This window comes from Nothobranchius furzeri, chromosome 1, assembly GCF_043380555.1.
Source record: "Nothobranchius furzeri strain GRZ-AD chromosome 1, NfurGRZ-RIMD1, whole genome shotgun sequence".
Taxonomy (NCBI): Eukaryota; Metazoa; Chordata; class Actinopteri; order Cyprinodontiformes; family Nothobranchiidae; genus Nothobranchius; species Nothobranchius furzeri.
The window spans coordinates 60,359,960-60,377,997 of NC_091741.1; the positions used below are offsets into that span (position 1 = coordinate 60,359,960).

An 18,038-nucleotide genomic window follows, 5' to 3' on the forward strand; every position below is an offset into this window, starting at 1 on the left:
GCACTGTTTTTAAATGGTACAGATTTTCTTTCATGGTCACACCCACACCTGAACCTGTGAAATTCTAGTTATACTGTTAAAGTTCAAAATATTATTAAGCCCCAAAAATCTTTTATTAAACATAGCATAGCTATTGTATTTTTACAACACCAATAATGTGGGGTATCATCAGCTCCCAAAGACAATGAACTGTTGTATTCTCGATGCACTTTTACCAATGCCAATAGTAGGAATCTGTTTCTAAATGGTAAAATAAAGAGCGGAAGAAGGAAAGGTCACAAATGTTGGAACCCACAGACATCTGACTAGCAGTTACATAAGACAGCAGAGCATTACAGTTCAAGAATCCAGCCTTTGTGTAGGAGCACTGCGATACGTCACAGCAGAAACATGATGAGAGCCTTTACGCCTTCAACACTTACTAGGCGTGAAATTGGTGGGAAATGTCTAAAGAATGGTTTGTTTGTCTGCAGTGTGTAGTGTATGCATTGCATCTGTATCTAGACTCAAGGCATGTCTTTCAGCTCTTTATTTCAGACCATCTGCAGTCTCTTTAAAATCTTTTTTGTCTCTCAGACTCAGTTGATTTTGTGACTGCGGGCGTATGGTTGAAAGCACACGATGATAAAAGAACAAAAGAGAGACTGGATGAATGTACAGTTGTGTCACACTGAGGACGGATAAAATGGGGATGATTCCATCGAGCAAAAAGATCAGATAAGAACCTAGAGGAATGAGGCAACTTTTAGGACAAGAAAGACATTCATGTGGATGGAGAGACCCTCCAGTGGCGCAGACTAAAACATGGGGCAGAATTGTTGTAGTTGGATGGATGCGACAGAAGCCAACCACGAAAGTTATACATTTTTTACTAAACTTAAAAACAGCAATATGAAGAAGGTTGAAACGGTTTCTGCATCGGTGCACAAAACCTGTTTGTCTCTGCGGATAAGATAGGCCAATCAGTAAAGTTAGTAGAGGACAACTCGGCGCTCTTTTCACACTAACATCAGCAGTAGCTCAAGAGGTAGCGGGTTGTCCAGTAGTTGGAAGTTGTAGGTTGTTGCAAGACACTTAACCCACCTTGCCTGCTGGTGGTTGGAGGGACCTGGTGGGGCCTGTGCTTGGCAGCCTTGTCTCCTTCAGTGTGCCCCAGGGCAGCTGTGGCTACAATGTAGCTCATCATCACTGGTGTGTGAATGGGTGAATGACTGATTGTGTTGTAAAGCACCTTGGTGGGGGTGGGGGGTTCTAGGAATCTAGAAGGCACTATATCAAATACAAGCCATTTACTATGTATTTATTAGTTTATTTCTTTGCATTTTTTTTCTATAAAAGTTTGGTTGCCTTACGGTTATGCCATGCCTTCTGGTTCACTTAGCAGCGTAAAACTTGTCAATTTCAAATATGGCTGCACCGTGTATCAGCATAACTAAAGGATTGCCTGCAATGTGTTCTTTGCAACAAAACTGATTGTACTGCTGCTGTAAACATAAGTATGTCACAGAAAGTTGCACAGAGAGGATGACATTTGTGATTTATTTGCAGTCCAAATGCAGATGGGTTAATAACTTTGTCTTGGTTAGTAAAACACATATCCACAGTAGGCCTACTCAGTCTGTGCTGACATGAAGCTGGCTGAGTTTACAGTCTTATCACCAAGAAGTCAAGTGAGGGGCAAGCAGGTCCGTAATGGATTATCTCATGCTTTAAAACTGGATCTGTCTACTTCATCAGAGGAAAATATTTACTCCTCAATGTGTTCTAACCATACAACATGCCAAAGAAAAAAATGCTTGAAACTAAAAATGTTCATGTTTGATTAAGTTTTACTTTTCACTTCGTGTATATGTTAAAGATTATTTACTCCTATAATGTAAAATTTGCCCTTTTAAATGAAAGTCATGAGTTCTGCATCAGAAAGCACTTTTAGTATAGAAAAACAAATCAAAACCCATTTCAATACACCAACGCAAACCTCCTAACTAGCTGAGAGTTTGTACTGTAATATGATAAATTCTCCACATAATTTTTATATGGAATTAGTGGACCAAGGTGTGATCACTTCTTTTCTCCTTCTCAGTGGCCTAGCGGTAGAGTGTTCGCCCTGGGATGGGGAGGTCAGGGTTCAAATCCCAGTCGGGTCATACCAAAGACCTTAACAATGGGACCCAATGCCTCCCTGCTTGACACTCAGCAGGAGTGGAGTTGGATTGGGGGGGGATTAAACCACCAAATGGTTCCCGAACACAGCCACTGCTGCAGCTCACTGCTCCCCATGGAGATGGGTCAAACGCGGAGATGAATTTCACTAATGTGTGATGATGAACGGGACTTTGACTTTAAATGTGTTCTTTTAAATTTGACGTTCTGTGTCAATAAGGATAGAGCCTTTTACTTAGACCCAGTCTTTTTCTATATTTTACTTTTTTGTTTCCTCATGTTTTTTTCTGTCCTCCCAAAAATTACTTTCATGAGGGGAGTGACTGGGAGACATCTAACGTGTAGTCATGACAGACACCAACACACACAGAGCCGGTGGGAATGATCTGTCCCATTTTAATCTATAAAACTATTATGAGGTCCCAGTGGAGAGACACTGTTCTGGCAGGAGGAACTCTAGTGAGAACACACACACACACACACACACACACACACACACACACACACACACACACACGCACGCACGCACGCACACACACACACACACACACACAAACCATAAACCATCATCTCATTGAGAGGATATATGAAAGGATATTGAGTTAGATGCTCCAGTAACTTAGCTACTATCACTAAACATGGAGTGTTGAGGAAATACACACCCATACAAATCAAGTCAAACACACACACTCTGTTTTGCTTTGGGTACAATCATATTTTGTATGTAGGCTAGTTCCATTAAGATGAAAGACTTTCAGTCTAAATTTTAAAAAGAGGTTGCTTGTTTGAAAAGAAAATGCTGTGAAAGATGAACAGAGCAAAGGAAAAATGGAGACAGGAGAGCTCGGTCTCTCAAGGAACATTCCTCACTCATGACTGTATAAGGAGAAGGACTCAACCATCATGAGCCTTAAGTTCATCCTCCTTCCTCTCTATTTCTTTCCTCTTGAAGTGTTTCATCTTCTCCAGCTTTAGAGGATTAGAAGTTTCTGTGTCAATGTGAGTGACTCATTGTGTCATGAAACAAATTTAAGCTTTCACACTGATGAGATGTGGTTAACTGGCTCAATCACAGCATTTGACTGGGGTTTCTTGCACATTTTTTCAACATGAAACCAAAAATAATGCGTAAAGCCTAGTTTATGCTTCTGTGTCAGCTCCACAAGTGAGAGATGCACATGCACTGACAGAGACATCTCCTGGGGAGTGTTGCAAAGCAATTCCCCAGAGTTGTCCTGGAGGGGACAACAAAGAAAAAAGCAGAGGAGCAAACCCTCAAGTTATTCATATCCAGTGTTGGGAGTAATGCGGTACAAAAGTAATTAATTACTGTAATGCATTGCTTTTTGCTGTAATGTGGTAATGTAAGGCATTACAGGGAAAGAAAATGGTAATATTTACTCGGTACAATTGTCAGTAACGCGGTAATTACAATGCATTTTTAAACCCAGAATCAAGATGTGTTCCTTAAAAATTCAAATTGCGGGAAACCCGAAGAAAGATCCAGTATCTGCATATATTACATCATTTATGGACTCAGCTTTGCGGGCATTCTATGAGCAGAGAGGGCGCAGCGGTAACGGCTCAAATACTCTAGCTGTGTCCTGTACACGGCCGCTGCAACATTCACAAAATCGCTCCACTAAAACAAAATAATTCACTTGCGATCGTTCATATCAGCACATATTCTCTGGTATTTTGTGCTTTTCTGACGTGCTTTGCCTCAGCTGAGTTCATAATCTGTGCCCCAGTGATTTCAACTCATTGCTGCTTTAGCGCCGCGCATGTGAAGATCCCTTTGGCTGATAGAAAGTAGGAAGTCTAGGAAACGTTTTTTTCTGGAAGACGGAGAAACCATGCAGCATGCAGGAAGGTTAGAGAGAGAAAGGGCAGGAAATTATTCACATAAAACCAAGAAAACAAAACAAAGTGCTTGAAAAGAAAAAAATAGGTAGATTCATCCCCAATACACATTTTTACCAGTGAAAAGCAATAATATATAAACATTTAATATTTATACATGTGATAGAATCAGATCACCCCAGAAGTCAGTGCCACATCCAGGGCCGTATGAAGGCATTTGGGGACCAAGGCAAATATAGGCTCAGAGCCCCCACCACCTCACTCCCTGCTCAGTTAATATAAGATGGCAGCGTGCTGAGAGTACAGATTGTTGTTGCTTTTATTTAATAAACAATCATTTTAAAGCACTTTTATTATATCTGACTGTTTTTAACAGCAATCCTAGCTCAGATACCACATCACTTTCCACATATATGTCATTAGCTCACTGAGCGTCACATTACCAGATTCATATTGAAGTTGTTTTGGTGAAAGTAACTTAAAGTAATGCAAAAGTAGTGTAATGCCTTACATTTTAAAATCAGTAATATTGTAATGTAATGAATTACTTTAAAATGAGGGTAACAAGTAATAAATAATGCATTACAGTTTTGAAGTAACTTGCCCAACACTGGTCATCTCAGATCATTGCAAACGAAATAATCACATCATGGACTGGGATCAAGAGAAAATTATCGACACGGAGAACAACCGGTTCAAACGTTGGGTCAGGGAGGCAATAGAAATAAGGAAACATGAACATTGGAACATGAACAGAGATGAGGGGGCCTATCAGCTGTCTCGCACCTGGGATTCCCTTCTCCAAAGACCAGCCAGCGGTGGTGGGCGTGACCGACCCGGCAAATCTGACAGATCCGGGCTGGTCACGCCCACCAAAAGCACAACTGATAAAGATGCGTCACACAAACACCTGTGACATTTCTGATGAAGACTGCAGACGATGGTCGAAACATGTAAAGGTAACTCGAAACACCCTGTCCGAAGCAAAAAGAACCTCGTTTAATATTTTAAAAAAATGTCTTAGCACAAAAACCATCTAAATGCTAGAACACTTTGTTACTTCTAAACATCATATTACCTTTTTCAGTTGTAAGATGAGTAAATGTTTTTCTTACACTGCTGCATCTTATCTGTTGTTACTCTTGTGTTTGTTCTGTACTGTCCTGTCATGTCTTTGTGTCATTTATGCACATGTGTGAAACATTCAAGTGCATGTGAAGAATTCGACAACAAAAGCTCTCTTAATCTTGTCCATCCATCCATCCATCCATCCTTTTTCATCCGCTTATCCGGAGTCGGGTCGCATGGGCAGTAGCCTAAGGCGAGAGGCCCAGACTTCCCTCTCCCCAGCCACTTGGGCCAGCTCGGCCAGGTGACAGGCACAGTCCCTCCACCGTTTCCTGGGTCTACCTTTAGGTCTCCTCCCGGTTGGATGTGCCCGGAAAATCTCACTAGGGAGGCGTCCAGGAGGCATCCTGGCCAGAGGCCCGAGCCACCTCAACTGGTTCCTCTCGATGTGGAGGAGCAGCGGGTCTACTCCGAGCCCCTCCCGTTTGACCAAGCTTCTCACCCTATCTCTAAGGGAGAGACCAGCCACTCTTCGGAGAAAACTCATTTCGACCGCTTGTATCCGCGATCTCGTTCTTTTGGTCACTACCCAAAGTTCATGACCATAGGCGAGGGTAGTGTTGGATAAATTATGGATACATTGTGTATGATTTTTAAACGAAAGTTACATCCAGCTCTTTTTCCCCTGGCAACAGACAGACGTTTGACCTTGCATCTTCCCAGTCCTAGCTTATCAGTAAGAACGCCCTGTGCCAGCGCATGCTTGTCTCAAAAGATGGTTTTGATCGATTCCAAATGTAAAAAGGCTGCCAAATCCAACCGATGTCGGACAACAAAAACTAGCCATAACTCAGTCAAATGTACAGATATTAATCAGAATCAGAATCAGAAAAAGCTTTATTGCCAGCGCTCCAGCGACCAAGAGCATAGGAACTTGACTCCGCAGCACAGCCTGACCCAGGTTACACACACACACATGTAGACAGAACAGATTCAGGCAGACCACGAGAGCAGCCATAATGGTGCTCAAGCTTAAGCTAAGATGCTATCATTTATATGTTCTTACACCTTCGGAGGAGGTGGTTTTAGTGGCTTTTAGCATTTACTCATTCCGTTGAGCAGATCCATCTGTGTCTGTGTGGTTTCACATGTGGGATCAATTGACTGCATTCAACTTATTGTATTATGAATCACCCTTAAAGTGGGACATAAAGAGTCTGATGACCTCGGTACATTTTAAAGGAGTCACTGCATTTGAGAGCAAACTGTTTAGCTAACTTCTCCATCCTCTTGGCATTGCACCAAAGATAACATAAAAAATTCAAAAAAAGTTGACTTGTCTAAATTAAATCCACATTTTGTAAAGCTGTAACTCTTAAAAATGTATCTGTATTTTCCTTTTTTATTCAAAGCATCTCAGTGACTAGATTTCCTGTTTCCATTCAATTGATCAATATCATATGTGTGACCTGAAGTTCTACAATTACCAAACTTCATAAACGAACAAACACAGATGGCGTATTCATAATCCCATGTGTCGTAAATCCTCCTGTTGTGTGTGCAACAGATGAAATCACTTCTGTCCAGTCACAGAAAATCATACTTTTTTTATGGGATTTACCTGCTTCTTCTTCCCTCCATTAATCTTGACATTAGTTCTTTGTTTTCTATTTTAGACTTTTGGCTTTTTGCTCAACATGTGTTTCAGCTCATCTCCCATGTCTGCCCACCCCAGAGTGTTTACTACATAGAAACCAAAGAAAAACAATACACTTAAAGTTAATTGCACCTTGAGTCGGGTCTGGAGCGGAGAAAAGAATATTGTTTTAGTTAGACTTTCTCAGGCATGTGGAGATAAAACAGATTTAGCTGCAGGATGTAGTCAAAGCTATACCAAAAATACATTTGTTTGACCTGGATTCTCAAAGTCTTCCAGTCCAGTGACCAACTGTTTCTCCAAGCATGACGGTGCTGGGTTATCTATTGAATTTTGCATGCTAATTTGATGCCCACTTGATGCCAGGGCTGAGTTAGATCCTTTTGGCATGAAAACTTAAATATCTTAAACAGAATGTAATTCCAGCCTCCAAATCTTTGCTTGTCTGTTGTGTTTTAGGTATAAAGACTACAGGGAACCCCCCTGGTCTTCAGATTCATATCAGTTCTCCAAACAGTACTGGTGTGTCCTCTCTGCAAGGCTGGCTTTCGTCATTTTGTTTCAGGTATGTTCTATAGGTGCAAGTCATATCAGCTCTTTGTTCTTTTATTTTAAATTAGCCCTCGATCAAAAGATGTTCATCTGTGTTGGCCAGCGATTACACCAAGTGTACATCACACTAGGTTTCCTGGAATTATAATGAGAAACTTGTCTGCATACATACTCCTTTAATACATGTTGTCCAATTTAGCTCATATTGATTTAATGATCAAAGCACATTTCACTAGTTATAAACAAAACAGGGCATAAGAGGCATTTCTATCTAATGCTTCACCCAAGATCTACACATACCAGAGTGGGTCGCTCATTGGAAATCTACGCACGGGCCAATTTGGTCGCATGACTAAGCTACAACCCTGCATCCTTATACAGTCTGACAGATTTGGATAGTGGGTTTACATCTTAGGATCTTTCATGGAATTTGCTGCTTCATAACATCAAAAGCATAGAAAATCCTTTTTGGCGCTAGGAGTATTGCAGCATCATGACTTCACACTTAAAGTTGTTTTCTAGATTTGCAGCAATCCACCTTCGTTGGTTGTGGTAGAAAGCACTATAGAGTGTCTTCCAGTGTGAAAGGGACTTGATGCGTAGCACACATACAGGTGCTGGTCAGAAAATTGAATATGATAAAGTTGATTTATTTCAGTAATTCCATTCAAAAAACATGTATATTAGACAATTTTTTTAAGAATGATGCATTTCGAATGTTTATTTCTTTTAATGTTAATAATTATAACTGACAACTAATACCCACATTCAGTATCTCAGAATATTAGAATGTTAATTAAGACCAATGCAAAAAAACTATTTTTAGAAATGTTGGCCAATTGACCATTGAAAGGCCTTTGCAAGTGAGTTGAGTTAACTAGCTGATTAGAGTGGCACCAGGCATCTTCAATACTGAATCGTTTCACAAGACATTCTGAGATACTGAATTTGAGATTTTATTAGTTGTCAGTTATAATCACAATTATAGAAATAAACATTTGTTCATTCATTACAAACATCTGTTTGTAATGAATGAACCTAATATGCATGTTTCACTTTTTGAATCGGATTACTGAAATGAATCAGCTTTGTCCTGATATTCTAATTGTATGACCAGCACCTGCACATTATAATACCTGTTTGAAATGTTTCTTTGTGTTCATGTCCATCCATCTTTCCACTTCAAACTTTCTCTCTCATTCTGTCTGGCTCTTGCAGAATTTGGTGATGTTCCTCAGCCTCATGGTCGCCTGGGTCATCCCAGATGTTCCCAAAACGATTGTAGAACAGCTAAAACGGGAAAAGAAGCTGCTGGTCAACCTGTTTTTACAGGAGGAGAAGGAAAAATTCCAGCTTATCCAGAGCTTCTTTGTCAAGGATGCCACCCTCCAGTCTGACAGCCAAGTGCCCAACCCAAGCCAGGGTCTACCACTCCCGGGCCGATACAGTACTCTACCCATTGGACCAACGGCTGGAGATGGAGGAGGAGGACCAAGGGCAAGGTGTAGGGCGGCCAGCTTCAGCCAGTTCAGCGGGGACCTTTCCTCATTGCCCGGGAAAGAGAACTCAAACTCCAAGCACACAGCGGTGTGACTCTAAGTGGATGTATAGGCGGGGGTGCTTCAGCTCAGCCTTGAGGCTGTGACTGCAGGAACCTGGTCCATCTACGTCTTTACCTGTGTCGTTTGTGTCCTGGTGTGTGTGGCACAGTGGTGTGGTGAATAAGTGGTCACCTTGGGATGAGCTCCTACCTACTGAATGGATGTGTGTTGTTCCTACTCACACGACTGTTCACCTTATAAAGTGTTGACATTTTTACTTTTTGGTAAAATTTCACGATATAGTGAGGCATACCAGCTTCATAGCGTAGAGAAGCAATAATTACCACATTAGGCTGAATAACTGATCATTACAGGAACTATGAAGAAACAGATCGCTTCAGTAATATGAACTGAACCATTATGAACAGACTGATGAACATTGTGGCTTTCCTTTAGGGCTGCCTGGTCTGTTTTCTGCTCTTTTACGTATTTCTATTTCAGTTTGTCTTTAAAGATTTTGTAGCTTTTACAATATTCCACTTTTGCTGTACTCCTTTTCTCTTTATAATATCCAGGTATCACTTTGTATTGTACAGCTGCTGGTTAACGTTTCTTTACCGTTTTGCCCTACGTATTGATGGATAAAAAAACATGCCATTGTGGCACAACATGGTGCCATGCATTTCTGTTCAACCGGTAATATCAGAATTTTATTATGTGTGAAGTTCATCTGAATCAGAATCTACTAGCCATAAGGACCTTTACCAGCTAACTGCAGAGCGATGTTTATCTACACTGAAAAACATGAATGCAAAGTGATGGCCACATCTGAGTTGGAGTAACCCTAAATAATTTCACTGTGAAATTATGATCAATTAAAGCTAAATTGCTTCCGCATTGTTTAAGTATGAAATGACGCATCTTTCTGGTTAAACTGCACACCCGCTGTCCAGAAACAAGTCTTTAGCTCATAAGGAAGAGTGATTTAATTTAGTAAAAATACATAACCTGTTTTGGACTGCAGACCCATAATTATATCCCTTATGCATCCATTTAAAGTTTTTATTTACAATTGCAGATTTTTTTTTTAAATCATCCAGCAAGCTACCAGGTTTAACGAGGCTCTTTAGTTGTTCAAATTAGAAATACTTTACATTTTGTGTGCTAAGTTCAGAGTAAATTTAGAGTTTTAGACAATTTCTTTGAAAGGAAATATTAGGGACTAATAAAGCTGCAGTTGTTGTACAGAACATAATTTTAAATCAGTGTTGTGGCTTCTCATTGTCCAGTTTTATTGGCAGTGTTGACTGACAAGTGGAAGCCATTTTTAATAACAGGGCTGTAGTTAATGAAGTTCATCGTGATTAATAAATAATAAACTTTAATGGAAAAGACACCACCTCTTTTAGCAATGCCAACTTAGATTTGGTCTGAGAAGTTTTGTCATTTTTGTGTACTCGATTTTTAAGATTTATTGTGAGTAAGTCACTGATATTATGCTAATATGCTGTGATGTATGTTGGGGCAACTTTGTATTACCACTATGTGAGTAGCTCTGAAAATCAATGTTTAAGTTGTAATAATAGCAGAGAACGTCTTCTTAAAAGGGTCTATGTTCCCAGTTATTACACTTTAGTAGATAATAGCTGTAAAATAATTCATATCTGTGTGAAACAAAGCAAGGACAGAGCAGTTCAAATAAATCTACTTAAAGGTAACGAAACATGGATATGACAGAAACTCTAACAGCTACACTCATTTTTACTGGGCCTTTCCACCGGATGCGTACGCATCGTGCAACATCCGTGAATTGTAGCACGTAGCAATTAGCTGCCGTTATAGTGAATGGGTATGTAGGGACTAATCCTTTAAGTTCAGGCTCTGCACTTCCAGAAAGCATCAAGTATAGCAGTTCAGAATGCACCCAAAAGGAAGTGAATTAAGAAAGCAGTGTAAAACATCTGGAGACTTTCAAAGTAAAAGTTGTGTAGATTTCCTGTTGCTTAACTAGTAAAATAGTACATCATTACCTACAAAACCTCCATAGCTGAGATACATATAACCACAGACCTTTTTGGATATACGCTGTTATCTTTCTTCTTGCTTGTTATCGCATGAACTGATGAAATCACGCGTGGGTTTGCAGTTCTCCTGTGATTTCCTGACCTTGTGGGACCAGCTGCATGGAAAGCTTCCACTGCCGTTTTGAATTTGAAATGCTCCCGGTGGAAAGGGAGCTCGTGGGTAAACACTTCCATTACATTACGTGTCGCTTACACATCGTGGAAGGCTGGGGTAACTGAATTTATGACTGTGGAAAAACACTGGAGTACTTCAAAAAAACAAGAGTACCTCAAAGAAAACCTGAGTACATGGAGGAAACCAGAATACCCAGAGTAAACCAAACCAAACCGGTAAACTCCACATGCTTTTTTTTTTTATTATTATTTGGGTGAGTCAGCACTGCTAACCACCACCATGCAGCCTTTTATGTTCACTTTAGATGAACATTGGATTTTTCTCCCCTCGAATCAGCCACACAGATTTAGCTGTCATTAACACTGTTAGACAACATATCTGTGGCAATTTGGAGCACCTTAAAAGACAAAGCTAAAACGTATTATTTCACTCAACACTTTTATTTCACACTTTTATGTGTTACATTTCTATGGAACTAATGTTCTGGTAAGAAGTAACATCACAAGATGAAAGACTTCCAAAGGAATCCCTATCATGGATTTCAATTAGAGTCATCCACAAAATAGAAACTCACACTTATTTATTTTCTTCTAGGGACAGCAGCTAATTGTCGAAGGTATTTGAGCCATCCTCATGGGGAGTAGTGAGCTGCAGCAGTGGCTGTGCTCGGGGACTAATGAGTGGTTTAAACCCCTAATCCAACTCCTCAATGCTGAGTGTCAAGCAGGGAGGCACTGGGTCTTATTTTAGAGGTCTTTGACCCGACCATGATTTGAAGCCCGGTATCGCAGTCGCAGGTCGGATATTCTACCACTAGGCCACTGACATGAGGAACGCAGACAGAAATACATGAAAAACAATTACAAATAAACAGAGCCAGAAAACTTCTATGTAAACAAATACTTGTAATTATTTATTATTAAAACTGACATGTTTATTTATTGGTTTAAATAAAAATACACTGTTAAACTGCTTTTACATAAAGCTGTTGGGTAAGAAAAGGTTAATAAGGAATGTAATTAGGAATGAAATGAAGCATTTCACAAGATGTGATTGTTCAACACAGAGAAGGTTTACTGTTAAGCAAGTTTTTTACTTTGGTTTGCAAAGCCTCAAGAAAAGAAACAAGATGATTCATTTCCCCTAATCATTTAAAGAAAATTAAAGTAGACAAGAATAATAAACACCCTGCGACGGACTGGCTCTCTGTCCAGGGTGTACCCCACCTGACACTGGATGGATGGAAGAATAATAAACAAAACTGAATAGATTAAGTTACAATTCAGGGAAAAGTCAGATTTCAAAGAGGTGATTCATTCTATTTTGGTTGTATACTCATTTAAATATGGCACAGAAATTATTCCCAGCTTCCTGAACTCCCCTTGAAAAACAATGTGATACAAACTGAAATAAATTGTATTCAACCTTGTGTTGAACTGCTTTCATGGTTGTATGCAGAAGCGCTTTTATGATTAGCGTCACTCAGCCCTACCGATGTGTCTTGCTAAGTTGCTATGGTTACTGAGAGATTATGTTGTGGGTCGACTCGTCTTGAAGCTCAACAATTCTTCTTAAAAAATATTAAGTTCTGTAAAATTTTTCTTCTGTTTCCAGTGCAGTGTAACTTCTCCTTATTTCTAGTCTAACACCAACATTTATCATCCGACTCAGTTACAGACTGTTATCTTTATATGTAACATACCTGATATTACTGAATTGTGATAAAGGTGTATTTGCTATAAAATGAGTTTCTGTCGTTTACCTTTACTTTAAATTGGTGTTCCAATCCTTTAATACAGATTTGTTCGATGGATCACAAACAGTTTTCTTCTTCCTGTTTGGCTAGTCTTTTTTTTTGGCTCAGTTTTATAAGGTATCCAGTTACCTGTCTGTTGCTAGCGAGCTAACAGCAGCTGGCTCACTTTTCTCACTAATGAAAGCACATGATTAGGTACTGAGAATTCATTGTCAACACGAGAAACAAGAGACGCGAACACAAAGAACACAAAAACACACATACTTTATCATTCACTCTGTGTTTGTTACCAATTCCTATTTTCAGTTTTTATGTATTTACACAGTGGTGCAAAAGTTGTTGCCTATTTGTTTGTTTGCTGATAGTTTTTGCGCCAAATGAGCTGGGACTGGACTGGGAAGACTAATAATTAAAAAAACTGAACAGAAAAGTCCAAACGACAGATTAAGGAAGCGGATGAAATAATGCCACGCCGCTAACCCCAATCGAGGTGAAGGAGTGGACATGCTAGACCACACATGGGATGATCAAGAAGAACATTGTCCTTCACTGAACAGACATATGCAGAAGAAGAATTCACAATGAAACCTGTGGATGCTCTGAAGAAAGCGACAGTGCAGCCAAAAGTGCCAGCAAACAAATCAAGGTAGATAACACACATTTTTTTATGGGGACAGTTTGCATGAATTCTAGAATGTTCCTGAAGAGTGATCAGATGAAATATGTATTCATTAAAGTGTCCCGCTTTGCAGTCTTTCAATGGTGTGGAAAAGGGTTTGCCCCCTTCCTTTATTTTCTTATGTTTTTCACACGTTTCAGATTATTAAAGAAATTATATTAGCCACTTACAGCACAAGAAAACACAAAATCCCGTTTTCAAGTGAAGGTTTTTACCTTTTAGGGAGAAATAAAATTTCAAACCTACATGACCCTCTGCAACAAGTGCCTCCTCGTTGGAACGTAACATGGTTCATCACACCTGAGTCCGTTTTCTCTTGCTACAACCAGGCCTGATTACTGCCACCTGTTCTCAATTAAGACATCTCTTCAACAGGACCTGTGACAAAATGAAGCAGACCAAAAGACCCTCAGAATCTAGACATCATGCAGAAATCCAAAGTCTCCTCCGTTCCAGTCGGCTCATGGGAAGAACGGAAAAACGAATGCAAGTCACCTCATGCCCTGAATTGCACATATGTTGAACTTGAATTTAAATGAAAAGTTATGTGTTTCGACCACGCCTATCACGCACTAGATTAAGATTTATCAGCTTTTAAAAATGTGTAATTCCTATGACTACAAATCAGACGTCGGCACGTTGACATCGCCACAGAACTCCTCTCCCCTAGCTTAGCTGCTACGTACCAAATGGCCAGATTTTTGGTGGTTCTTTCCTCCTGGACGAAGGACTGGAAGATCGCAGAACTACAGCCATTTTTCCTCTGCTTTCCGTGTCTGGTTCAGTGACGGTCAAGTTGGTAGTGCGCATTTGGTCCTGGACGAATTTTCACACAAAACCTAAAATAACTTTTCCCTACCGTTAATAAATAAGTGCATCCATGGCATCATTGCCCAAGGGCACAACACAACCTCCTACCTTCTGAGCCACTGTCACCCCATATTTGTAGTCACCTCAATAGGTGGGTGGAAAAAGCAACGCCCAACAACCCATGGCAAGCTCCAACACTAAATATTAACTTTCAGTAAAAACTTGTAATTTCAATAGACCACAGAAACATTGGAAACATAAAAACAGCTAAACGTCAAACATTATGACAACTTACGCTTCATTCTCTGAACATTTGGTCATGGTTGGACATGGAAACTTTCCTTTTTTATAAGAAGTGAAAATGTTCTAATTCACACTTATGTTCAAGTTAAACACTTCAGGATGTTCAATTCAGCTCCTCAACGCCCAGCAACAAACTTCTTAAATGATTCGGATTATGACCAACAGCAGCTGTTTAGTTGTAGTCGTGATGACCGTAGTTGTGCAAACAAACATCCTGTGGCATACTGGGATTCACATTCCTGACATTTACTGCTTTATAGGACGAAGCTGCTGTGCACTAATAAGGACGATGTAATCTCCCAAGAACTGCTGGTATTTTCTTGTAAACGTGACTAAGTCTGGATGTGCAACAGATTTTCACCTCTTTTTTTCATTTACCAGTCAGATGTCTCTGTGTGATCCTCCAAATGAATGAGCTTCAAAAGAGGATTATTTTGGCTGAATGCTTGAAAATTAAATCCTATGGATGGGCATTTAAAATATCTTGCTCTCAGGGACCAATGGCATATAATTATGTGGATTTTTAGGTCTAACATATTTGAGACAGTTGGGCCATAAGCTAATAAGTGTTCATGTTGCGTCCTGCTGAAAATCACACACAAGTTTATTTATAGAGCACTTTCCACAACCCTGGAAGGTGACCAAAGTACTTAACAGAAGGATAAAAACAAAAGAGCAAAAGACACAAAGCCAAATAAAACGGCAGTAAACAAATTTATACTAATTTTAATACATTTTCAGTGGTCTCTAGTGGGACTGAAAGCCTTGTAAAGTTGTTCTCTGGGGAAAAAAGCTCAGATGCCCCGTTAGAAGACGTAGAAGGCAACATTTGCACTGCGGCCTATCCCCTTCTGTGAAGTGCACTTAGGCCCTGTCCACACGTAGCCGGGGATCTGCCACAGCGTAAATATTTTTCTACATTTTGGCCTGTCATCCACACGAAAACGGAGTTTTTTCACACGAAAACGGATCTTTTTAAAAAACTCCGGCCAAAGTGAAGATCTGCGTTTTCTCCGTTTTGGGTGTCTGCGTGTGGACAGACAAAACTGGAGTTTTAAGGTCCGCAACGTCACTTTCCGCGACAGAAAAATGCTGACATCACGTGTGCGACCTGTGTTTACACTAGCCGACAGCATGGATGCCCTCAGAGCTGTGCTCGCTTTATCAATTGTCCAAGCGCTTTTTGCTTGTTTGATTTTGCAAGCGGAATTACTGCTCCTAGCGGAAGACCACAGACGAAGGACGAGGTTAAGAACGGGGGAAGTACTGCCGCCTACAGGTCTGGCATGTCCTTAACAACGTATTTATCCGGGTACATGTGGACAGAGTTTTTTTTTAAACGAGGTGGTGTGGATGCAAGTTTTTGGAGGGGCGGATATTCGTTTTAAAAAAAAAAACCCGACTACGTGTGGACTAGGCCTTAGAGGAGGTAAGGCTTCAAGTGCGTACACAAGTGTGCTGAATTGGCACAGTGAGCATCACGTCATCGACCGCGACGTATGCTGGAATGCTGTTCGATGTTTGTGCTACTTTAAAAAAATCTTTATTAACAACTTTCAAAAAAACAGTTATTTGACAAAAGTGGGCAACCCTGGTCCTCGAGGTCTGCTATCCAGCAGGTTTTAGTTGTTTACCTGCTCCAGCAGCAATAACCGATTACTGGATGAATCACCTGTTCAGCGGCTCATCAGGCTCTGTAGCAGCTTGTCAATCACCAGCAGATTCAAACCAGGTGCGTTTAAGCAGAGACCAACTAAAACCTGCTGGATAGTGGCCCTCAAGGACCGAGTTTATGCACCCGTGTCCTTGTCTAAAACATTCAGAGAATTAATCAAATTCATTAATTGCCCTAAAATCAACTTTCATTCGAAAATACATATTTTCAGAAAATGGCTTTGAGCCATTGATCTGCCTTTTTTTCCCAAAATCCTCACACAGCAATGGACTGTGGGTAATTACCTTGCCCAAAGTCCACATCTATGCAGCATGAGGCATTGATTTACACTAGAGAACACTGCAAATGTATAGATTAAACAAGTAAACCACACCTGTAATCTGAAAGCTGTCCTTTTTTTCCTTCTCCCACCTGTCTCTAATGCTCTTTGGTAGCTTATGTCTAAACCATCATTCCTGCTGGTGTTTGTTTAAACAACGTAACGTGGTTCAGATTAATTCTGAATGCTCAACATGTTTAGGCACATGCTGCTTTACTTGCTTCTATATGATTCTCCAAATATCTGACAGTTTATCCAAAGTTTTTTTTCTTCTGTGTTTGCTGTGAAATGAATGTTAAATACTTCTGACTGCAGGTTTCATATTCGTTGGACAGATGTATTCTTTATTGTGTCACAACTTGTGAAAAAATTTAGTAGCTTGTTTTTAGATGCAGAAGTTTTTGTTGCAAAAGAGAAACCTGAGCACAAACCAGGAGTCCCAGACTGATTCACAACACCTGGGCTGTTTTTAAAGTCCATTTACAGCTGATAAATTATGAGGTGATATTCTACTCTGCATCACACCAGCTGTCTCTTACTTCATCTCAGCATTTGTCTTTGCAGTTTAAATGCAACCAGAAGTGGCTTCAAAAACCCTTTTAAAGGGTTTCTTTTGATCATTCTAAAGAGCAGATCAGCAGATGCAGGATTCAGTTTCTTGGTCAAGAACATGGAGCTGTAGATGTTGAGTTCAGGAAATGTGTGGCATTGCTCAACTGACAGTCTAATGTTCTTTAAAGGGGAATATAAAGCCACATTGACTTTGTTGTTGTTGAACATGCAGCCTGTGCATGTCTAACCCCTACTTCGCACTGGAACGTCACTGCTTCAACTTAGAATTCATTATAGACTATGGAGGTGATTCAAACCTGCCACAACGTGGACAATTCAGACATGTCCCAGAAGCGGCACGCCGCGCTGCTAAAGATGAGATTGGGTTCTACTTTTGCCGTGCGCTGCTTCTGGGACACGGTAAATATTAGAATGAGACTATTGCAGTGATGCGATTTCATATCTATGTAAATTACGTCAACACATGTGACCTACTGGCTTACTTACACCCAGTATCATTCAAGAAGTGCAGCTGTGTGGTTTTCATTAATCCTAGCAGTGGGGGAGGAAGATCATATATGACATCAAACAGAAATGTCAAACTTGGTTTCCCTCTTTTTGGTTTAATATCAAAAGGCATAATCAAACCGTGACCTTTGAAGTCTTGATGTACAACAGTGGCACAGGAGTTAAGTGCTCGCCCCGTAATCGGCAGGTTGCGGTTTCGAGCCTTGCTCAGTCTGTCGCTGTCGTTGTGACCTTGGGCAAGACACTTAACCCACCTTGCCTGCTGGTGGTGGTCGGAGGGACCGGGGGCGTCAGTGCTCGGCAGCCTTGTCTCTGTCAGTGCGCCCCAGGGCAGCTGTGGCTACATCTTAGCTCATCCCCACCAGTGTGTGAA

The 18,038-nt window shown here is 40.4% G+C and overlaps 1 protein-coding gene across 2 annotated transcripts in view; it reads left to right on the top strand.

The window, feature by feature from the left end:
• Positions 1-9,029, top strand: part of ano2b (anoctamin 2b) — a 116,395-nt gene extending 107,366 nt beyond the window's left edge. For both annotated transcript variants that reach the window (XM_015954959.3, XM_015954967.3), the window contains 2 exons: positions 7,211-7,316; positions 8,522-9,029. In XM_015954959.3, the coding sequence (XP_015810445.3) occupies positions 7,211-7,316; positions 8,522-8,896 (481 nt within the window). In that variant the 3' untranslated portion in view covers positions 8,897-9,029. The remainder of the gene's footprint in view (positions 1-7,210; positions 7,317-8,521) is intronic.
• Positions 9,030-18,038: the final 9,009 nt, after the last annotated feature.